The sequence below is a fragment of the Balaenoptera physalus genome, assembly GCF_965194825.1.
Source record: "Balaenoptera physalus genome assembly, chromosome: 1".
NCBI classification, from domain to species: domain Eukaryota; kingdom Metazoa; phylum Chordata; class Mammalia; order Artiodactyla; family Balaenopteridae; genus Balaenoptera; species Balaenoptera physalus.
In genome coordinates this window covers 60,508,982-60,528,224 of record NC_138882.1, presented here as the reverse complement: position 1 = coordinate 60,528,224, position 19,243 = coordinate 60,508,982, and the positions used below count along the sequence as shown (strand labels likewise).

Below are 19,243 nucleotides of genomic sequence, written 5' to 3'. Positions count from 1 at the left end.
GGGGAGGGGGCGTGGATCCTGGTATTTTTAGAAAAGCAATACAGTTTTCATCACTCTAATTTTATTTTAAATATGTTAACACAGTTAAAATAAGAAGGGATCTGAGATTTATCTTTTTATATATTGAAATATAATTATTCTGAATAATAAAAGAGTAATTAATTAAATTTAATTATAAGTAACCATTAAATCTAATTGTAAATAACTCAATAAGTATTTAAGTTTAGCAAGAGTAAGAAAAGGAGGAGGAGTGGGAGGAGGGGGGCAGGGAGCACGGGGCAGGAAAGAGGATGACACACTGTCATCTAAAGTTGGATAAAACTCAGTATTTGTGTTTATGTTGTTTATCTCTCTTTGGGTTGCTCTGGGTCTTTATTTGTCTGGTCCTGTCTGTGTAAAACTTTTTCTATGTTATTAATGAGGTCTAGGTGTGAAAATCTCCATAACCCCCACTTACTTCTATTACTTTCTACCAGCTTTTTGATGATGTCTTTTCTTATCCTTAGCACCAGCTTTTTCTGCTGTGTTCTCCCTTCCTCTTCCTTTGATTCACCCATTCTTCTTTTGTTAAGGGCCCAACCTTATTTTGTCTTTCCCAGGTATCCCTAATTCTTCCACAGCTCTATTTTTGAACCATACAACTCAGCATTTTACCAACCGGGCTTCTTAAAGGAAGCAGATAATTTGCAGCAAAAATTAAACATAGGTTCAATTACATATGTCAGTATGAATTAGACACATATTATTGAGATATTTTCAAGAGTTACTCTTTTAAATAGTACCTTCTTTTTCTCAAAAGATGAAAATGCTTTTTTCATCTATTGCCTCTTTGTTCCCATAACGTTAAGTTTATTTGTTTTCATTTTTCAATTTAAGGATTGATTTTGTGTATTATTTTCCCTGCTTTACATATAGTGAAAGTGAAGTACAGAGCAGGAAAACAGTCCCCCCAAGGACCCTCAATGTATGCTCCAGCCAAGGCTGGGCCTCCCAGGTTCTGAGGGCCAGAGTGTTTTTTCTCCTGGTCCTGCTGAGGGCAATTAGAAATTAAAGCAATTCCTAAGCTATGCTCCAAGTTATTTATAAGTCAGGGTCATTTGTTTGTACCTGTTTTGACCATGTCAACCCTTTTAAGAGAATTCCAAATACACTTTCCCTAAATCAGTGTTTCTCAAACTTGGGTAATGTCCAAACACCCTTTAAAGAAAAAGAATCCTCATCAGTTATAAACATATGCAAACTATTTTTATTTGTAATATTATTTATGTATGAACACAAAATTATTTTATTTTAAGTATCTACAAATATATAAGTACCTTATGCTTATCATTCTACTTTAAAAAAGCGAAGAAGGTCAAATTCAAACAGAACGATATTACCAAAAAACTTCGATTGATCAACAACATAAATGGGAGAGATGGGGGTCAGGAGACTGTAATTGCAGAAGCACTACTCTAAGCATACTGCTTTAAGATATGGAGAAGCAGTCAGGGTTTTCTGGTCCAGCCTTGGACTAGACAGCTACATGCTGGGATGATTTAAGGGCAACCCAAGGATCTCAGGCCTACCACGTGGCTAAAGCGCTTGAATGACTCAGTCCTTTCAGGTGAAAGGATTGAAGTACCCAATTTAAATGCAAAAATGTTACCTGGGAGGGACTTCCCTGGCAGTCCAATTGTTCAGACTTTGCCTTCCAATGCAGGGGGTGCGGGTTCGATCCCTGGGCGGGGAGCTAAGATCCCACATGCCTCGTGGCCAAAAAAAAAAAAAACGCAAAACATAAAACGGAAGCAATATTGTAACAAATTCAATAAAGACTTTAAAAATGGTCCACATCAAAAAAATCCTTGGGCTTCCCTGGTGGCGCAGTGGTTGAGAATCTGCCTGCCAGTGCAGGGGACACGGGTTCGAGCCCTGGTCTGGGAAGATCCCACATGCCACAGAGCAACTAGGCCCGTGAGCCACAATTACTGAGCCTGCGCGTCTGGAGCCTGTGCTCCGCAACAAGAGAGGCCGCGATAGTGAGAGGCCCGCGCACCGAGATGAAGAGTGGCCCCCGCTCACCACAACTAGAGAAAGCCCTCGCACAGAAACGAAGACCCAACACAGCCATAAATAAATAATTAATTAAAATAAATTAAAAAAAAAAATCCTTAAAAAACGTTTCTAAAAAAAATATTTCCTGGGAAGAATAATTAATAACATTTGATTTTCTAGCGACATTAATTTATTATCAATGTAATTATGCATGAAACAAAGCCTAGCAGAAGGAGGCATAGTAGAGGTGAGTTTGATATCATCATAAATCAGCGTGTATTAAGTATCTACTAGTATCAGCGATCTACGGAGATAAACAGATTCCCTACTCTTCGCTTTTAAAATCTAGTTGGTAATATACAGGACAAATGTAGTGAGAGGGGGAGCTTTCTTGGGACATAGCAGGGGGAGAAATTTACAAACTAAGCAGCAGCAAAGCAGCCAGCCCAGGCCATCTTGGTGTGGAATCCACAGAGAAGAGAAACTGCCTAAATGGAAGATGTTTGGATTAAGAAAACAAGCCTTTCCTACTTTTTAGTTTCCTAGTCAGTCTTGAGACTCCTGCTTATTTTTTTTAAGTATCATAATGTATCTGTAATAAAAAGTAGATGATTCTTCAATATTGAATTTCATTTTTGTATTTCCTTCAGAACTTGTACTCCCTCTAAGTAATTTCCTTGACCTATTTGGTACAATCCATCGTGGGAGTGAAGGAGAGGAATTAGTATCACCCCTTAGCCTGTAGTCACATTTCCTCTCTCTGGATATGGACATAGTCCGACAGTTCTGGGTTTCTTACAAACCTTCCTTGAATAAGAACGCAGAGTTGAAAGTTGTTGATATTGTTTCACTGCTTGTCACCCTCCTGGCTTGATATTGTTCATGTGATAAATACAGTGTTTAATGTGTGTTTATCTGCTGGGCATGTAATTATCTCATTTCCCTCATAGCTCTATAACTTACAAGTGTAAAAGCTTACTATTGTAAGTATGTTGAAGAAACACCCACCTTACTGTTTTTATTGGTGGGAAGATGATGGCTAATAAAGTGTCCCCCAAGGAAAGGTAAACAGACATTAGGAATCCCTAAATGCACAGACCTCTGCATGATCTCATTTAATCATCACACCCCCTATGAAGCAAGAATTATCACCTCTATACAGAGATAAAATAAGGCTTAGAGAAATCAAGTAATTTGCCTGGGTTCACATGGCTAGTGACAGAGCTCATATGTGAACCCTTATGTCTTAATTCCAAACCATGTGTGTCCTTGTCCTTGACTCACTGGTCGTTGTTTCTCAGAGACTGGGGATAGGGCCACCTGTGCATGCAGTGAAAGCAGAGAGCACTTCTAGCTTAGGTAGCTTTTGGTTTATTTGGTTCCTTCTACAGGTCACTTCACTCTCCCTTTCTCTGTCTTCCCTCCACCTGCTCCTTTCTCTTTCTCTGTGCTACTTTTGTTCTTCATCACCCTTCCCCAAGAAAGCAGTGGGCAAGCTAGGATTAGGGTTGATGGAGAAGAACTATTCCACTTCTTTTTCCCTTGTCCAAAGCTTGTTTCTGGGTGGACATGTGTTTGAGCCAATAGCAGTACACAGACCACCAGCTGTGCTCAGAGCAATCCAGCCAAATGTCATTTTAAGTCCAGGGCTGCATCTCAGAAGGCACATGGAAGGGGCCCCTTTCTCCCTGTTCCCATCTTGAGCCCACACTCCCTGGAACACAGGGAGAAGGGCTCTCAGTAAAGTACAGAGGGCATGACACTCAGGTCTCCTTTTCAAACAGTTGTTTCCCTCTCAGAAGGAACCTCATTGAATTATGTTAATATCAGCAGAGGAGTGGGAGGGGTAGCTTAATGGTCAATTCAAAAGACTTCAGAAAAGCTCACTAGTTTGGTTGAATGCTCAGTCCTGTTGCTTTTTTCCTTAGTGCTGCCTCTTTTTGAATGTTTCTTTGCTGAAATGATAGGGGAGAGAGGGAAAAATTGAGCCTTGATTTTTGTCTGAAGCTTGGTGACAAATGATGGGAGTAAAATTTAAACCGTTCATCTACTGAGTTCTGGGAATTGTCAGAGGATTTTATTTGTACATGCCTTCCTGACCCCCACTTTTCTAAGATAAGTAAAAATTATGCTGAATTCGTAAACAAGTTACTTTTATTGAGTTGAACTTTTACAAATGTATGGTGCATTTAGCCAAAATAACACTTTTATTTAATACAATTATACTCAAAGGGCTATGCATGTAGAATTTTGTATGATTAATATGCACTTGAAAGCGTTACAAAGTAAGCATAATTTCAGAGTTTGTGGGATCTCTTAAATTCACTTTGTAATTTAATGTGCAGCCACAGAAGTCAAAATTGAGGGATATTACCACCAGGAATTCGTATTATATCACATACCTTTTCATGTAAACTAGTCACCATTCCAAACTTGAAACTTTCTCTGTTAAAAAAATATAAATTGTGTTGCCTTGGAACACAGAAAGAAGTGAAGAAATGAGACCATTAAACATTTGAAATATGCTAATTTTAAAGTGCTTGCAGTATGTTTTGCCATGCTAAGTAAAATCCCTATACTTAGCTTACTAGTAGAGAAAATTTAACCCATGAAGTTCACTGTGATTATAGAGGTAGTTGGTAATAGTTTATGAACATACATGCCACCAGGAATTTTTCTTTCTGTTTTATTGACATCATTTGCCTTATTTTGTTTCTTATAAATCTGCTCAAATGCTGTCACCTACCCCTTGAATTTTCAATTTAAAATTTCTCATACAGGTTATTTCTCATATGTATATAATTTTTCCTAGCTAAAGACTCTTTCCTTGAGTGAAAAGCCCTGGAAATTCATAACTGCATAGCTTTCTCGCTCTCTCTCACTCAAACACACACACTCACACTCACGCTCACATTCACATACTTGTTAATAATCAGTTCATGTAGTTTTTTTTAAATGACTATTAAAATGGGAAATGTTTATTCTTCTGCTTTACTGGCTATTCATTTTTGCTAAGACATAATAGTACATGATTAGATATTGCTACTGTATTCTCAGAGTTCTTAATTATCAACAACAGAATCTACTCTAGCTACTTTAAGTAGCAAAACATTAATTAAGGGAGATATACTGTTCAAAGAACCTTTAGGAGGGAAAAATTACAGAAATAGGCTGAGTTTCCAGGAATGGTTCTCCAAATTAAATTTCAGAACCTGGGTTGCCAGGGAGCTGTTTCCTCCACCAATCTGGAGGCAACACAATCAGGAAGCCACCCTATATTATATAGCCTCTGGATCCAGAGCCCTACCACCTCTGCCATGATCCAGGCCAACAAAACAGGTGCCACATCCTCTGTCTCTTTTCAGTGTGACTCACTTCTGAACCAAAGTCTGGCATGAGCACATCAGATTGGCTGAAACTATGTCTCATCCGGAGCCCTCACTGTAAGAGCAAGATTGGGAAGGGAAGGGGAGTTTTGAATTGAACTCAAACGTTACAAGGAGGTTGGAATGGGTGTTGAGATAGTCCATCCTCAGAATCCACTTCAGTTAATAGCTGTGATATATATAATCTATGGTGATTCTGTGCCATTCAGCTGCTTGGAAATTCTATGTGTGAGTGGGGCTTGCGAAATATAGGATCTCCTTGTAAGGTGATCAGGTAGGAAGCTGGCTTTTTCCTTGAAATGTTAGGATATGGGGCATTTTCTCTGAATCTATTTAGCTTCCCAGAGAACGACAGTCCAATATCCTGCCTGACAGAGGAATAGAAATCCATCTGGTTGCTGGCATTCTGGGGGAGGGCAGGAAAGGGGGCTGAGGGACAGCATTTCAGTATAAAGGCTTTCACTAAGTTCTCTTGTTTTTAACCCATGTTTGCTGTCCACCCTGCCTGGTATCTCTGGGTCCAAAACTTCTTTTGTATAATCTTTTCTCTAGGGAAAAGCCTCTGGTCTCCTGCTGGGGTTAAGGAATGGGCTGCCATACTTAGAGGGAAGGACCCTATGTCATCAGTTGCTCTGTGTACTTCTGTGTATGGCTCTATCTGATCCTGCCCTTTCACTCCCACAGCTGTATCCCTTCATGTGAGGTACCAGGTGCCTCCAAGGGGAAGACAGGACCCAAGTGGGGTGGCTTGTCCTCCATTCTCTCCCCGTGTAGGTGTTAGGAGGTGATAACTCCTGTCTGTATGCGAAGTTAATGAATGCTCCTCTGTCTGCTTTCCCTCTTCCAAAGCTTTTGGGAAATCTCTTGTCCACTGTTTTCTCCCCTCCCATTTTCTTTGTCCTTGTGAATCAATATCTTTTTATTCCTTCACTGTTATCATAGTGGGTTTGGAGGAGGGAAAGGCTATATATGCATGCAATCAATCTACCATGCTTAACCATAAGTCCTTTAAATTTATTCTTTAGTGCACTTATTATATCTGTCTTTTACATTGTCAGTGTATGTACAAATATTCATGAATATTGCTTTAAATATAAGGATTAATATAGAGATTAAATATAAACATTTAAGAATAAAATCATTAATATTCTCACTTTCAAATTATAAAAGTACCTTTTTAATCGGGGGTAAGAGGAGTCCACATTTTGAGGGTATCAGATGTACCTGAAATTATAGGGCAATATATATATATTAAATGAAAAAAAAAAAAAAGTGGTATTGCCCAAGAATGCCATGAGAAGGGAGGAGGGAGCCCTCCAGTGGGCTCTTATGGCCAGACAGGCTTCCTGGAGGAGGTGGAGATTTAACTGGACTCTGAAGAGAGAGAAGGAGCCAGGAAAAGAGCAGTGTCTCCGGTTGGGTAATGACAAGTGTGATTGTATTTCCCTTACCCAGTAGAGATATGCCAGTGTGTAGCTCCATTTAAGGATCTGAGTGAGTGCAGAGGGGGTAGCCATGAAGCCAATAGCATATAAACCATGGAGTTTTCTTGGGCCTACTAGGACAGCCCATCAAAGGCACACATAGACAGTTTCTTCAGTGCCCAAGAGGAAAATCTAAAGAAGTACTATTTACTAGCAGTGTGCTGGCTCACAGATGCTATTTACTACTCAAAATGTAATTCTGATTAAAGCAGGGTATTAAAGCCCAACTAAAAAGATGGGTAGTTTATGAGTTTCATACTTGTACAACTCTATGGTTATAACTTTTTAATAGCAATAAACACCAGATTTTAGTTTTCAACAGCATGTGGAACTAGTAATCTGGTATTCTCAATATTTATATAGGCTCTTTTTTCTTTGATATTTTGATTATTTTATAAGTCAGTCATCATCTCTGAGTCCTTAATCTAGGCAAAGCACCATGCCAGCCTATGAGGGAACTCAGGCATATGTGCATTCAACACTTTGTAGAATGTCAACTATGCAACCAAAAGTAAGAAGGAAGCAGTTGCTTCCCTCAAAGACTTGACGCTTTGATGGGGAAGTCAGGACATAGTTATAGTGTAGCAAGGGAGCAAGATACATCAAATAAAAATAATTTAAAAAGGTAATAATAGTAATGGATTCGCTCTTTCCCTTAGGAGTTTACCTGGTAGTTGGAAAGGCAGAGCATACACACACTTAGATGAAACATTTGGACACTTAGAAAAAAAGGCAAAAGTACAAAGTAATGTAGTACAAACCAAGCACACAAGTTCTGTCAAGGGATCAGACTTGGGTGGGAGGAATCCCAGAAATGATAGACGAGGCCTGAGTGCCATGCCTGGCCATAGCAGGAGCTTGTGGTGGTTCAGGAGCACTGCATACTTGGGTGAGTTTTTGGTGGGCACATCAAAGTGCCCAATCAGGCCGGCAGAGCATGGCAGGAGTGGTTTGAACTGGAAGGATTTGCTAGATTGTATCCATGGTTCTGAGAGATGCGTTTGCTCAGTTAGAAGTCACAGGGAGCTAGATGGAGCTGCTTGGTGTAGTGGACTTAAAGGGGTGAGGCAAATCAAGTTCCAGGCAGACTGGAGGTGAGAGCAGAGCCCTGGCACTGTGGGAACATCTGGAGAATAAGACTAGCAGGTGAACCAGACTCTGGAAGAGGGATCCAGAGATCCAGGCCTGTGTACTAGAGTCCTTAGTCATTGCAACTGCATTTCTTAGGGCGAGAGGATGAGTCTTAATGGGAAGGTTTCTCATAGCCCCACTCTTGCTTCAATTGAGGACCTACACTTTTTAATCTACTTAATGTAATGGGCTTCGGTGTCAGAATTTTTTTAAAGGATCCCACTGATTTGAAAATATAAGTCTACAAATAGGGTGGGGAAGGAAAAGAAGACAGAAAAATGAGACCTATAATACTTGAAGAAAAAATGTACATTGAGCTAGATGGAGTAATCTTTTGCAGGAATTTTGAGGGAAGAGAAACAGAGTGGCAAATAGGCAGCAGTACTTCTAGTGGAGGAAATAGTATAGATGAAGACAAGATATGATTGGATGTGTTCTGTGTGGAAAGTGAAAATGCATTGACTTCTGGGAAAGCAGGAGTCCCGTGGTTGGTGCAGTGGGTGTGTGGAAGAATTAGAATTTACTCTGAAGGGCAATACAGTGTCATCTTGGAAAATGAGGTGAGGTGAGGGTGGAAGCATGATGAGTATGTATGCTTTCATAATTCTTGTGTCAGTTATTCAAAGCATGAAAGGCTTATATTAATTTATGAGGGCATCACATTTTTCTTGGCCCTGATCCCCACCCAGAAACCCAGGATAAATTCTCCAGTTTCCCTGTTTGCAAACATTCTGGTCATAGTGTATCAAGGAAAAAAGAAAACATTGTCAGGGAAAAAATATTGATCAACATCATTGTCTCTTGAGCAGCAAGCAAATTATAATAATTGAGTGTCCCACAGTATCTCATGAGTTTTCAGGATTCTGCAAAAGCATTTATAGCCCCTGGACGAGGGATCTTTTCAGCTTGGACTGATCTGTGGGCTACTGCCCTGTTTTTGGACCAGGTTCTCAGTCGCTTCATCATATTGTCTCCTCCTGTAGCTGGCAATGCAGTACCCCCTCTGTGCCCTACACACATCGTCGGTGCTGTTGTGTCCTACGAATGCCACATTCATTGCTAGCAGAATGGTGCAGCACTGAGGGAGGACAAATAAATGTCAGGTTCTCAATAGGAGAAGAGACATTTAACAGATTAGGAGTATACAATATGGCAAATGTGATAATAGAGAATGCACATGAAATATTATTGAGTATGAGAAGAGGAGTGGTCAAAACCAGGAATCTTTGCTCTTGTGAAGCACAGCTATTCTCAGCAACATGGTATATTCTGTTAGTCTGTCATGGAGTCTGTTTCTAATCTGATTATTTATTAGCCTGAGGAATTGCCATGATGTTTTAAAATGTTAGAGCAAGGCAGTGAAGAATTATAACAAATCTCACATATTTAAAAAATAAATTTGGAACCATTATTACATATTTCAAAGATATATTTGGTGCCTTTACTGGCTTTTTAAAATAATTTTCTCTTGTCTTTTATAATCTAGTCTCTTTTATGTTCTGTCAATTTTTAAAACTTTATATCAGTTCTTACCTCTTAAGAGCAGCATATCTGCTGCATTTTGTTTTTTGTACTGTTTTGAAGTGTATTGGATTGTCACAGTATATTTATATGTTTAGGCCATGAGATTTTTTTATTAATCAAATCAAGTATGTTGGTCTAGGTTAGTAAAATTTCACTTAATAAACCATATAATACTAAGCAAAACACTTAAATTAATTCAAAATCAATCTTTGAGGAATTTAAAATAAATCTTCATATCACATCTGGTTAGATCATTTTTAACATAATAGTATAGGTAGACATAATAGTAAAAATAGTATAGGTACACCATAAGAGTAAAATTCCATCATGTTGGTATTTTATTTGTAATGTATCATCAACAGTCAAAGGTTTGATAAGCAACATCTGTGTATGCAGCAGGGTAATAACTGTTAAATGTAAACACAAAAGAATTATAACACAGTCCTTGCCCTCAAGGAGCTTCCAATTTGCTTGAAGAGGCAAACTGAACATAAATAAGAAATGGCATTCTATATAGCCTATGACAAAAATTATGGGAAATTTGAGAGCTATACAGAGGTCTATGATTTGCTGTAATCAGAGTAGACTTCATGGAGGAGGTGGCAATTGACATAAATTTCAAGGCCACTAGTATTTGCCTTCTTGCTGAGAAGAGGCATTCCTAGCAAGTAGAAGCAATACAAACAAAGGCAGAGGTAAAAATAAACATGGCAGTCAGCCTAAACTTTATAAAAGTTTAATGATCAAAAGCAATGCCAATCAGTTAAGTATCTTATACAGGTTTTTTTTCCCATAGAATTTTTATTTGATTCTCAAAATATATGTGACTATCAACATTTTTATGCAGTATTTGGCTTTGGTCATCAGACATTCTAAAGTCAATTCAACAAATATATATAATATATGCTATGTAAATTTCAATGACCACTATGCTAGGTATTATAATATGTGGAAATGAGGAAGGATTTGTGATCTTATCCTTGAAGATTTTGTTGCCTTATTAGTGAGAATGATGCAGAAATAAAATGATTCAATATAGTCATCAAACCAAGGCCACTCAAATATTCCCCAAGTTGTAAAACTCTCTACCTATGAGTCACCAATTGTTTGAAAGACTTTCCAATCCTTTGCATATGCAGGAGCTATTCCTCCACACACCAAACCCTCTCCTCATACCCACTGTAGCTCCTTCCAGCAACCAAGTTTTATTGATGGTGCTCTGCCAGCTAAAGGTTATCATTGGGCACTTGCTGACCCCACATCTGTCCCTCATTGATCCTTTTGTTTCCTTTCAAGGTCAGTGAACACATACTGTGGGGCTATATCTTAATTCCCGCCTCCCTCCAACTTGATTCCTCTGCTTTTACCACTCATAGTTTAGTTACTTCCACCTCAGACCACACTCTTTCACACATTAATGCCTCCTTATTTTGGCCTATTCTATTTCTCCTCTTTCTTCTAACTCTTACCAAGTTATTGCAAGGAAAAAACACACTCTCTCTCATATTCCCTCTCTCTTTGAACAAAGAATCCCTGTCGTCTTTGATGCCTCCCATACAAATAGTGCTGGTAAAAACCTTATATTGAGAAAAGGAAAGGTACCGTGTTTCAAAATGAAGAAAATAATGGTGTTGAATGAGTGACATCAGCTTCTGAAGCTTTTGAAAATACACAGAAATTTCTTTCTGAATCTCCATTAAAAAATCTTTCTCTAGAATTTTGCAAATGCTTCCTCCAAAATGTCTACTGAAGATAAAATGTTTAAAATATCAAATTCTATTTCTTGTTTATTTACAAATATTACAAAAAACATTCTCTACTTTTCTCTTTTCTTTGCAAATGTAACCTACTTGAACAATAAAATTTACTGAACATTCTGAGTTCCAAATGAACAACTTTGACAGAAATTTTTTAATGTAGTGCATTTACAAGATGAGGGTGTCTCATATAAGGTATACAGGCATACCTCATTTTATTGTGCTTCACTTTATTGCTCTTCTCAGATAATGTGTTTTTTTACAAATTGAAGTTTTGTAACAACCCTACCTTGTCAGATGATGGTTAGTGTTTTTAAGCAACAAAGTACTTTTAAATTAAGGTAAGTTCGTTGTTTTTTTAGACATAATGCTATTCCACATTTAATAGACTACCGTATAGTGTAAACATAACTTTTATAACATTGGGAAGCCAAAAAAAATCATTTGACTTGCTTTATTGTGATATTTGCTTTATTGCGGTGGTCTGGATCTAAACCTGTAACATCTCCAAGGTATGCCTATAATTTAAAAATTAATAGAATAAACAATACCTATTGTATGAATTGAAAGGAGAGAGATGGGGAAGTGACACAGACAGACAAATAATTAAAAACCTGGGAAAACTTTTTGCACAAAATATAGAAACTTGAGCTGGACTCTAAATAGTGAACTGGTATGACAGGGAGAAGTTGACAGGGTGTCTCAAGCTGGGAAAAGACTGTTGGCAAATGTGTATTTGGTTGAAATGGAGACTTCCTATGGAAGAGTAAAGGAGATATTGACAAATAAGGATCGGACCAATTTGTAGGTGTTTTTCAATTTCACATTAAGGAGTTTCATGGAATTTCTTCTGTAAGTAATGGAGAGCTATGAACGTTTTGAAGGACTGTAATGAATTTGACAGGGTGATTTAAGAAAATTGCCCTCCCTGGTGATGTTAGAGGAATTAGAAGACTAGAAGACTAGATAGGAAGCCATTTATAACTGCATGCTTGTGAGATGCCAAGGATCTGGATTAATGTAGTGGGAATGTCAAACAATGGGAGCTCTGACAAATGCTTCAAACACAATGCAGCGTAGTCTTGATGTAATAAAGGAGGTGAAGGAAGACAGTACATCATAAATGGCAGTGAGGTTTCAGACTGGGTGACTGGGAGAATGATAAATACACCTGATGGCAGAAAGGTGTATTTATCAATTTTCAAGAGGAAAATTGAATGGATGAGAGGAAGGAAAGTGATGATAGGTACATGGGCTCATCACTGTCAATAGAAAGTTAATGTGAGTCACGTATGCCATTTGAAATTGTCTAGCAGCCACATTCAAAACAGTAAAAATAAACATGAAATTATGTTTAATAATACTTTATTTACCCCAATATATTCAAAGTATTATCATTTCAACATATAATCCATATAAAAGTATTGATGATATAGTTTGCATTCTTTTTTCATACTAAATCTTTGAAATCTGGTTTGTAGTTAACACTTAAAGTACATCCCAATTTGACTAGCTACATTTCAAATACTTTGTACTCCCCTTAGCTAGAGGCTACCATATTGAACACTGCATTATGTTTAGGCAGTTTAATGGAGTTAAAAAGAATATGTAGCAAATGTCTCAGTTAAGCTGGTGCTAAGATTCACTATATTTTGGAAATTATAATTCTATTTTTCCTTTCTCCTCCTCTATTTCTTTTGTTTATTTTAGCTATTTCATATTCAAGATGTTCTTTTAACAGAATGTCGTACTTTCCCAAAAACACCAAGAATTTTAGAAATATCCACGATATGTCATTTCATTGCTCTCTCATTTAATTCTCCATTTGACTTATAACTTTAATTAAGCAAATCAGTCTGAATCTTCTTTTTCTTCTATTTTTGTGAGTCTTAAAACTCTTCTAGTGGGAAGCAGCCGCATAGCACAGGGAGATCAGCTCAGTGCTTTGTGACCACCTAGAGGGGTGAGATAGGGAGGGTGGGAGGGAGACGCAAGAGGGAGGAGATATGGGGATATATGTATATGTATAGCTGATTCACTTTGTTATAAAGCAGAAACTAACACACCATTGTAAAGCAATTATACTCCAATAAAGATGTTAAAAAAAAATACAGTAGTGTACAGACATTTTTCCAAATAATACATACAGATGGCCAACAAGTACATGAAAAGGTGTTCAACATCACTAATTATCAGGGAAATGCAAATCAAAACCACAGGGAGATATCACCTCACACCTGTTAGAATGGCTATCATCAAGAAGACAAGATAACAAGTGTTGGCAAGAATGTGGAGAAAAGGAACACTTATGTACTATTGATGGGAATATAAATTATGGAAAACAGTATGGAGGTTCCTTAAGAAATTAAAAATAGAACTACCTTGGGGCTTCCCTGGTGGCGCAGTGGTTGAGAATCTGACTTCCAATGCAGGGGACATGGGTTCGAGCCCTGGTCTGGGAAGATCCCACGTGCCGCGGAGCAGCTGGGCCCGTGAGCCACAATTGCTGAGCCTGCGCGTCTGGAGCCTGTGCTCCACAACAAGAGAGGCCGCGATAGTGAGAGGCCCACGCACCGTGATGAAGAGTGGCCCCCACTTGCCACAACTAGAGAAAGCCCTCGCACAGAAACAAAGACCCAACACAGCCATAAATAAATAAATAAACAAATACTTTAAAAAAAAGAAATAGAACTACCTTATGATCCAGCAGTCCCACTTCCGGGTATATATCCAAAGAAATGAAAACAGAATCTTGAAGAGATAGCTGCACTCCCATGTTTATTGCAGCATTATTCACAATAGCCAAGATACGGAAACAACCTAAGTGACAGCTGATGGGTGAATAGATAAAACAGATATGGTATACACAGACAATGGAATATTATTCAACCATGAGAAAGAAGGAAATCCTGCCATTTGCAACAACATGGATGGACTTTAAGGGCATTATGCTAAGTGAAATAAGTCAGAGTAAGAGAAAATAATATAGGATATCACTTATTTGTATAATCTTAAAGAGCGAAACTCAGAAACAGAGAGTAGAATGGTGGTTAACAGGGATGGGGGTGTGGAAAAAATAGGGAGACTTTGGTCAGAGGGCACAAACTTCCACTTACAAGACAAATAAGTTCTAGCAATCTAATGTACAGCATGGTGATTATAGTTAATAATACTGTATTCTTAACTTGAAAGATGCTAAGACAGTAAATCTTATATATTCCCACCACAAAAAAAAAATGGTAATTATGTGAGATGATGAAGGCATTGGCTAAAGCTATGGTAGTAATCATTTTGCAATATATGTTTATCAAATCAACATGTTGTATACCTTAAAGGTACACAATGTTGTACGTCAATTACATCTCAATAAAACTGGGAAAATAAAATATAAAAATAACTCTTGATTATGAAATAATTTAGCAATATGTCCTCAAAACTCTTAGATAAATGACATTTAGTCCTTTGGAAATGAAACTGCATTTTTAGTATTTCTCTCTCTGCATATGTGTGTATTTCTCCAGTGTTTAATATCTGATGTAAACTTGCTGGAGTTTTGGTCTTCACTATATGCTAAAGAATGCAGTACAAAAGGGAGCCTACTTCTATAGAAAACATGCCAAGGACATTGTATTCCATCTTTACAATGAGATGCAGATTTTCCATTAAAGGCGAATCCATCATTTCAAAAGGTTGAATAGGATGATGCATTAAAAAAATCCAGCTGCTTAAATTTAGGGCATTGAAAAACAACCAGTAAAAAAAAATGTTCCCTGCGTCTCAAACATTTTCATTTGATTATGTATTGGGTAGCTTTTCATTCAGTCTATGATCTTGCCTCTTAGAATGCTATCCTAAAATAGTCTGACAAGTCTTTCAAACAAGTTAGACCCAACTATAATGCTTCATTTATGTAAATTATGTATTTTGCTATTTAGAATATCCTTGTGTTTGCTAATATACTGTTAATTTTTGTACAAGAAACATTGGAATCTTCTTACAGTGCTTTGCTTTTTCATGTTTATTCTTGGGCTCCTCTCACTGCCATTCAGTTTCTTTTATGTTTTTGTTTTGTTTTGTTTTGCTATCTTCTTTGAAGACCTTGTCTGCCAGGACAGCCATTTTTTTCTCCAACCAGCTTCCTTCAACTTCTCGAGTCATCTATTTCTCTCTGCCTCACTATTCTAAAGTGCTCTGCCCAACTTTCCCTGATTAATTTAGGAGTGAGAAGTGGCAAAGCCAGTGATAGTTCTTGCAATAACACTCTCTGATGTCTGCAGAGAGTGTGGTCCCCACAAGCAGGCTAGGGAGCGTGGAAGAGTTCTGCCCCACACAGCTGAGCCTAGACCAATTCTCAAGCGAGAGCTGGAGGAGCTTCAGGAACAAAAAGGCTTATGTCAAACATATCTGTACGTTACATGTATTTCCCACAGGCATTAATAGTTGTTTATTAAAAGTCATGGCTAGATCTCCATGCTCTCCTCCTCTGGGGTCTAGGCCTGGTTTTTCTCAGGACTGTCACCCGAGATATACAGAGGACTACTGTTTAACAAGGACTGTGCTAAAGTGCCCCAGGTAATAGATATCGACTAGGTTTCTTAAACTGAGTATTTGGCTCTCTCCTATTATACTGGTTGTTAGGCATTTATGCATATGATAATATTGTCCCTGGGCCAGTCCTTAAAAGTAAATGTTTCTAATAATTCTTTGGCATCCAGTATGTTTTGTTTTACCAAGATTAGTTTGGTCCCATTTGCAGACCTCCCCTCTCAAATGTGCATTTTCTTCCTAAAGTGTTGTTAATTTTAAGAGAATTTGTTCTAGTTAATATTAGTTCACTTCTAATGGGTTCTTTTTTTCTCAAAGAGTTTGACAATTTAATGGAATCATTTCTTTCTGGACCCACATTTTATTCTAGACTCAAAGGAAGGAAGTATTTTCTGTGCTTTATCATAGTTTATAGGGGGTATTTCATACTAGGGTCCTTGTGCTTCCAGTCTCTTGCCAGCTCTGGCTATCAAAACTGCTTAGGCTGCAAATAAAATATGAAATGAAATCCATCTGGCATTTCTCATTGAATTAGGACCAGAACATTTTTGTTAAATATTAACAGATGGCTAAATTTTTAATATCAAACTAACATTTTAAAACATCTAAGGGGACCCACATGAGGAAGAAAGGATAGAGGACCATGTGTTTTCTCCATCCCTGAGCCCTTCCTTCCTCTGCACTTTCCCTCCCCTCATTCTTCTGACCCACGTGTTGAGAACCATTGGAGTCTCCTGTCTCAGATAATTTTTGTTCCTTGGTAGCTGGTATCAAAGTAGTGTGTGATGGTATCAAAATATTCTAATTAAATGTTGACCAACTCAGGTGATGTGTTGCTATGGGCATGCTTCAAGATCTTTTATTAAAGCCAATTCTCTCTCTCTTTCTCTCTTTCTCTCTCTCTCTCGCTCTCTCTCTCGCTCTCTCTCTCTCTCTAGGAAAAAGAAAAGAAGTATATGCTTCCCTTGGACAACCTGAAAGTTCGGGATGTGGAAAAAAGCTTTATGTCTAGCAAGCACATCTTTGCACTCTTTAATACAGAACAAAGGTAAGAAAATGAAGCAACTTTTGTCTTCACATTTTCTTTCCTTGAATTTCTACATGATCCAGAGACCATATTTACAAGACTTCTTTTGCTCCCACCTTGAAATTTGTCAACTCTTCAGTTTTCCTTTCATTTATTTTGTATTTTTAGCTTTTACCATAGGTTGTGGATTCAGAAGATTTAAACTTAGAATAAGGAGGATCTTAAAATATTAATTAATTTATTTCCTGCTTTTCCAGCAGGCACCCATGTCACGCTGCTTCCATTCTTAAATTACATTTTGGTACTTTAAAGTCTTCCTTGTCCTGAATGTATTGTTTACATACTTATAAATAAATTGCTCAGCTATAATTTTTAATAGTCTCTGTCTAGCATGGATGAATATCACTTAAGACCTTCTCCTATGTATTATGACTCAATTCTTACATTGGTGAATAGAATTATTCAGTTAATGTGAATATAAATATATTGTTCTTTACAGTTTTTCAAAGCACTCTTTACTTTCATTGCCTGGTTTTTGTAACAGTTGTCTGTGAGCTAAAAGATAGAGTACTGTGGTTACCATTTCCTAAATTAGAAATGTAGCTCAGAGACTTTCTTAAGATCACAAAATTAGCCCTGAATTTTGGGCTGATTTTCATGGAGTGCCATGGTTGTTCACTGAAAGTAAGCAGTAAAGTTAAGTAAACAAATGGGGAGGCGACAGAGAATTGGATAGAGAGATGTAAAAAGGCTCCAACTAGGCAAAAATAATAAAGGAGATCTTTTCCAAATGGAATTGTTATAGGAACAAGCTAATTAATTTCTATGAGTCAGTTATTAAGAGACTGAGTCAGTAGGTGGCAGGATCTAATTTTAACCCATCTCTCAAAGCCTTTTATCTTTATTTAGCAATGAGTGAAGTTCCTTGATTAGGTTCAATGACTGGTCCAGGGTCAATCACACAGTAAATCAAAATAGCAAAAAAAAAAAAAAAAAAAGCCCTTCTTCCTACATTCCCAGTCAGTTGCTCAGAGTGACTCATTATACAAAAATACTTAGAAAAACCACAAGAGCAAGCATTTAAAGAATCAAGGGAAAAGAAAATTAAATACAACTCCCTACCAGATACTGTGATGGGATTTTATTAAAGACCTAGTATTGTTTTTGAGAGCAGCTTGTAAAAAGACACTGAAAATGATAAAGAATAAAAAGGTTTCCTGGAGAGAGCAGTAGTGTGTCTTCCACTAGGGCAAAACTCAGTACTGTTTACATACCTTCCTCAGAGCAGCGGGGAGTTGGGAGGTCCTAAAGGAATCTTCAGGGGTATGCTCAGCCTTCTTGTCTGGATGCAGAGTGGAAAGTATGATTACCACACAGGAGGTCGAACTAAATTTGAATCCTTGATCAACCTAGAAAGTTCAGGTTATAAAAGGGCTGAGTACAAAGTAAAAAAATCAGACAACGGTAAAGCATCTATTTAGACAAATACAACTATGGATTTTAAAGACAGCAGAAAACACAAATATAAGAAAACTCTGGGCTTCTAAAAATCTAGGTATCCTGGAATTCTAGACTTGTCAGAAAGTATTGAACTCTTCAACCACTTCTCAAGACCTCTGTGTGTGCAAGAATGTCCCATCTACAGGCACATTTGCCATTTGTCTTTTCCTCTGAAATCTTGATTATTTTCAATTATTTTTGTACTGGCTAGGCCCTCCAGTACAATGTTAAGTACAATTGTGCATCTTTGTTTTGTTTCTGATTTTAAGGAAAATTATTTCACAACTTTATGGTTAAGCCCTTTCTTATAGGTACCTGATATCAGGTAAAGATGATCCCCTGGGTTCCTAGCTGCTACGGTTTCTGTTTTAATCATGGATGGGTGTTTAACTCTTTTAAGTGCTTTTTTTGCCTCTGTGATTTTCTTCTTTAATCCATTCATGTGGTGAAATACATTAATAGACCTTCTTATTGTAAACCATCCTTGATCTCCTGGGATTAAACCTAAATTAAATTATGATGTATTATTATCTATTATGTGTTCCTGGCTTAAGTTTGCCAGCATTTTATTTAGACTTTTGCATCTATGTTCAAAAATGAAATTGGCCCATAAATGTTCTTTTCTGTACTTTCCCTGCCTGGTTTTCATATCAAGGGCTTTGTTAGCTTCATAATTGAAGTGGAAATAAGTTCTTATTTTTCTTTGGAACACTTTGTGTAAGGTAGGGATTAACTGTCAACTGATTGGTAGATCTCACCTGTAAAATCATCCAACCCTGTGGACAGTTTTGATAAGTAGACTTTTGACTAGTGATTTAATAATTATAGATTTGTTCAGGTTTTCTGTTTTTT

The 19,243-nt window shown here is 37.5% G+C and overlaps 1 protein-coding gene and 1 long non-coding RNA gene across 7 annotated transcripts in view; one reads left to right on the top strand and one right to left on the bottom strand.

Moving 5' to 3' along the window:
• The window catches only part of DNM3 (dynamin 3), a 578,846-nt gene that overhangs the window by 405,635 nt on the left and 153,968 nt on the right, over positions 1–19,243 (top strand). For all 6 annotated transcript variants that reach the window (XM_082437591.1, XM_082437593.1, XM_082437588.1 and 3 more), the window contains one exon: positions 16,803–16,912. In XM_082437591.1, coding sequence (XP_082293717.1) covers positions 16,803–16,912 — 110 coding nt within the window. The remainder of the gene's footprint in view (positions 1–16,802; positions 16,913–19,243) is intronic.
• LOC309649605 lies at positions 2,146–16,770 on the bottom strand. The gene is made up of 2 exons (XR_014257219.1): positions 14,015–16,770; positions 2,146–13,700 (listed from the first exon to the last, which is right to left on the bottom strand). It is a non-coding gene; the product is annotated as an uncharacterized lncRNA (long non-coding RNA).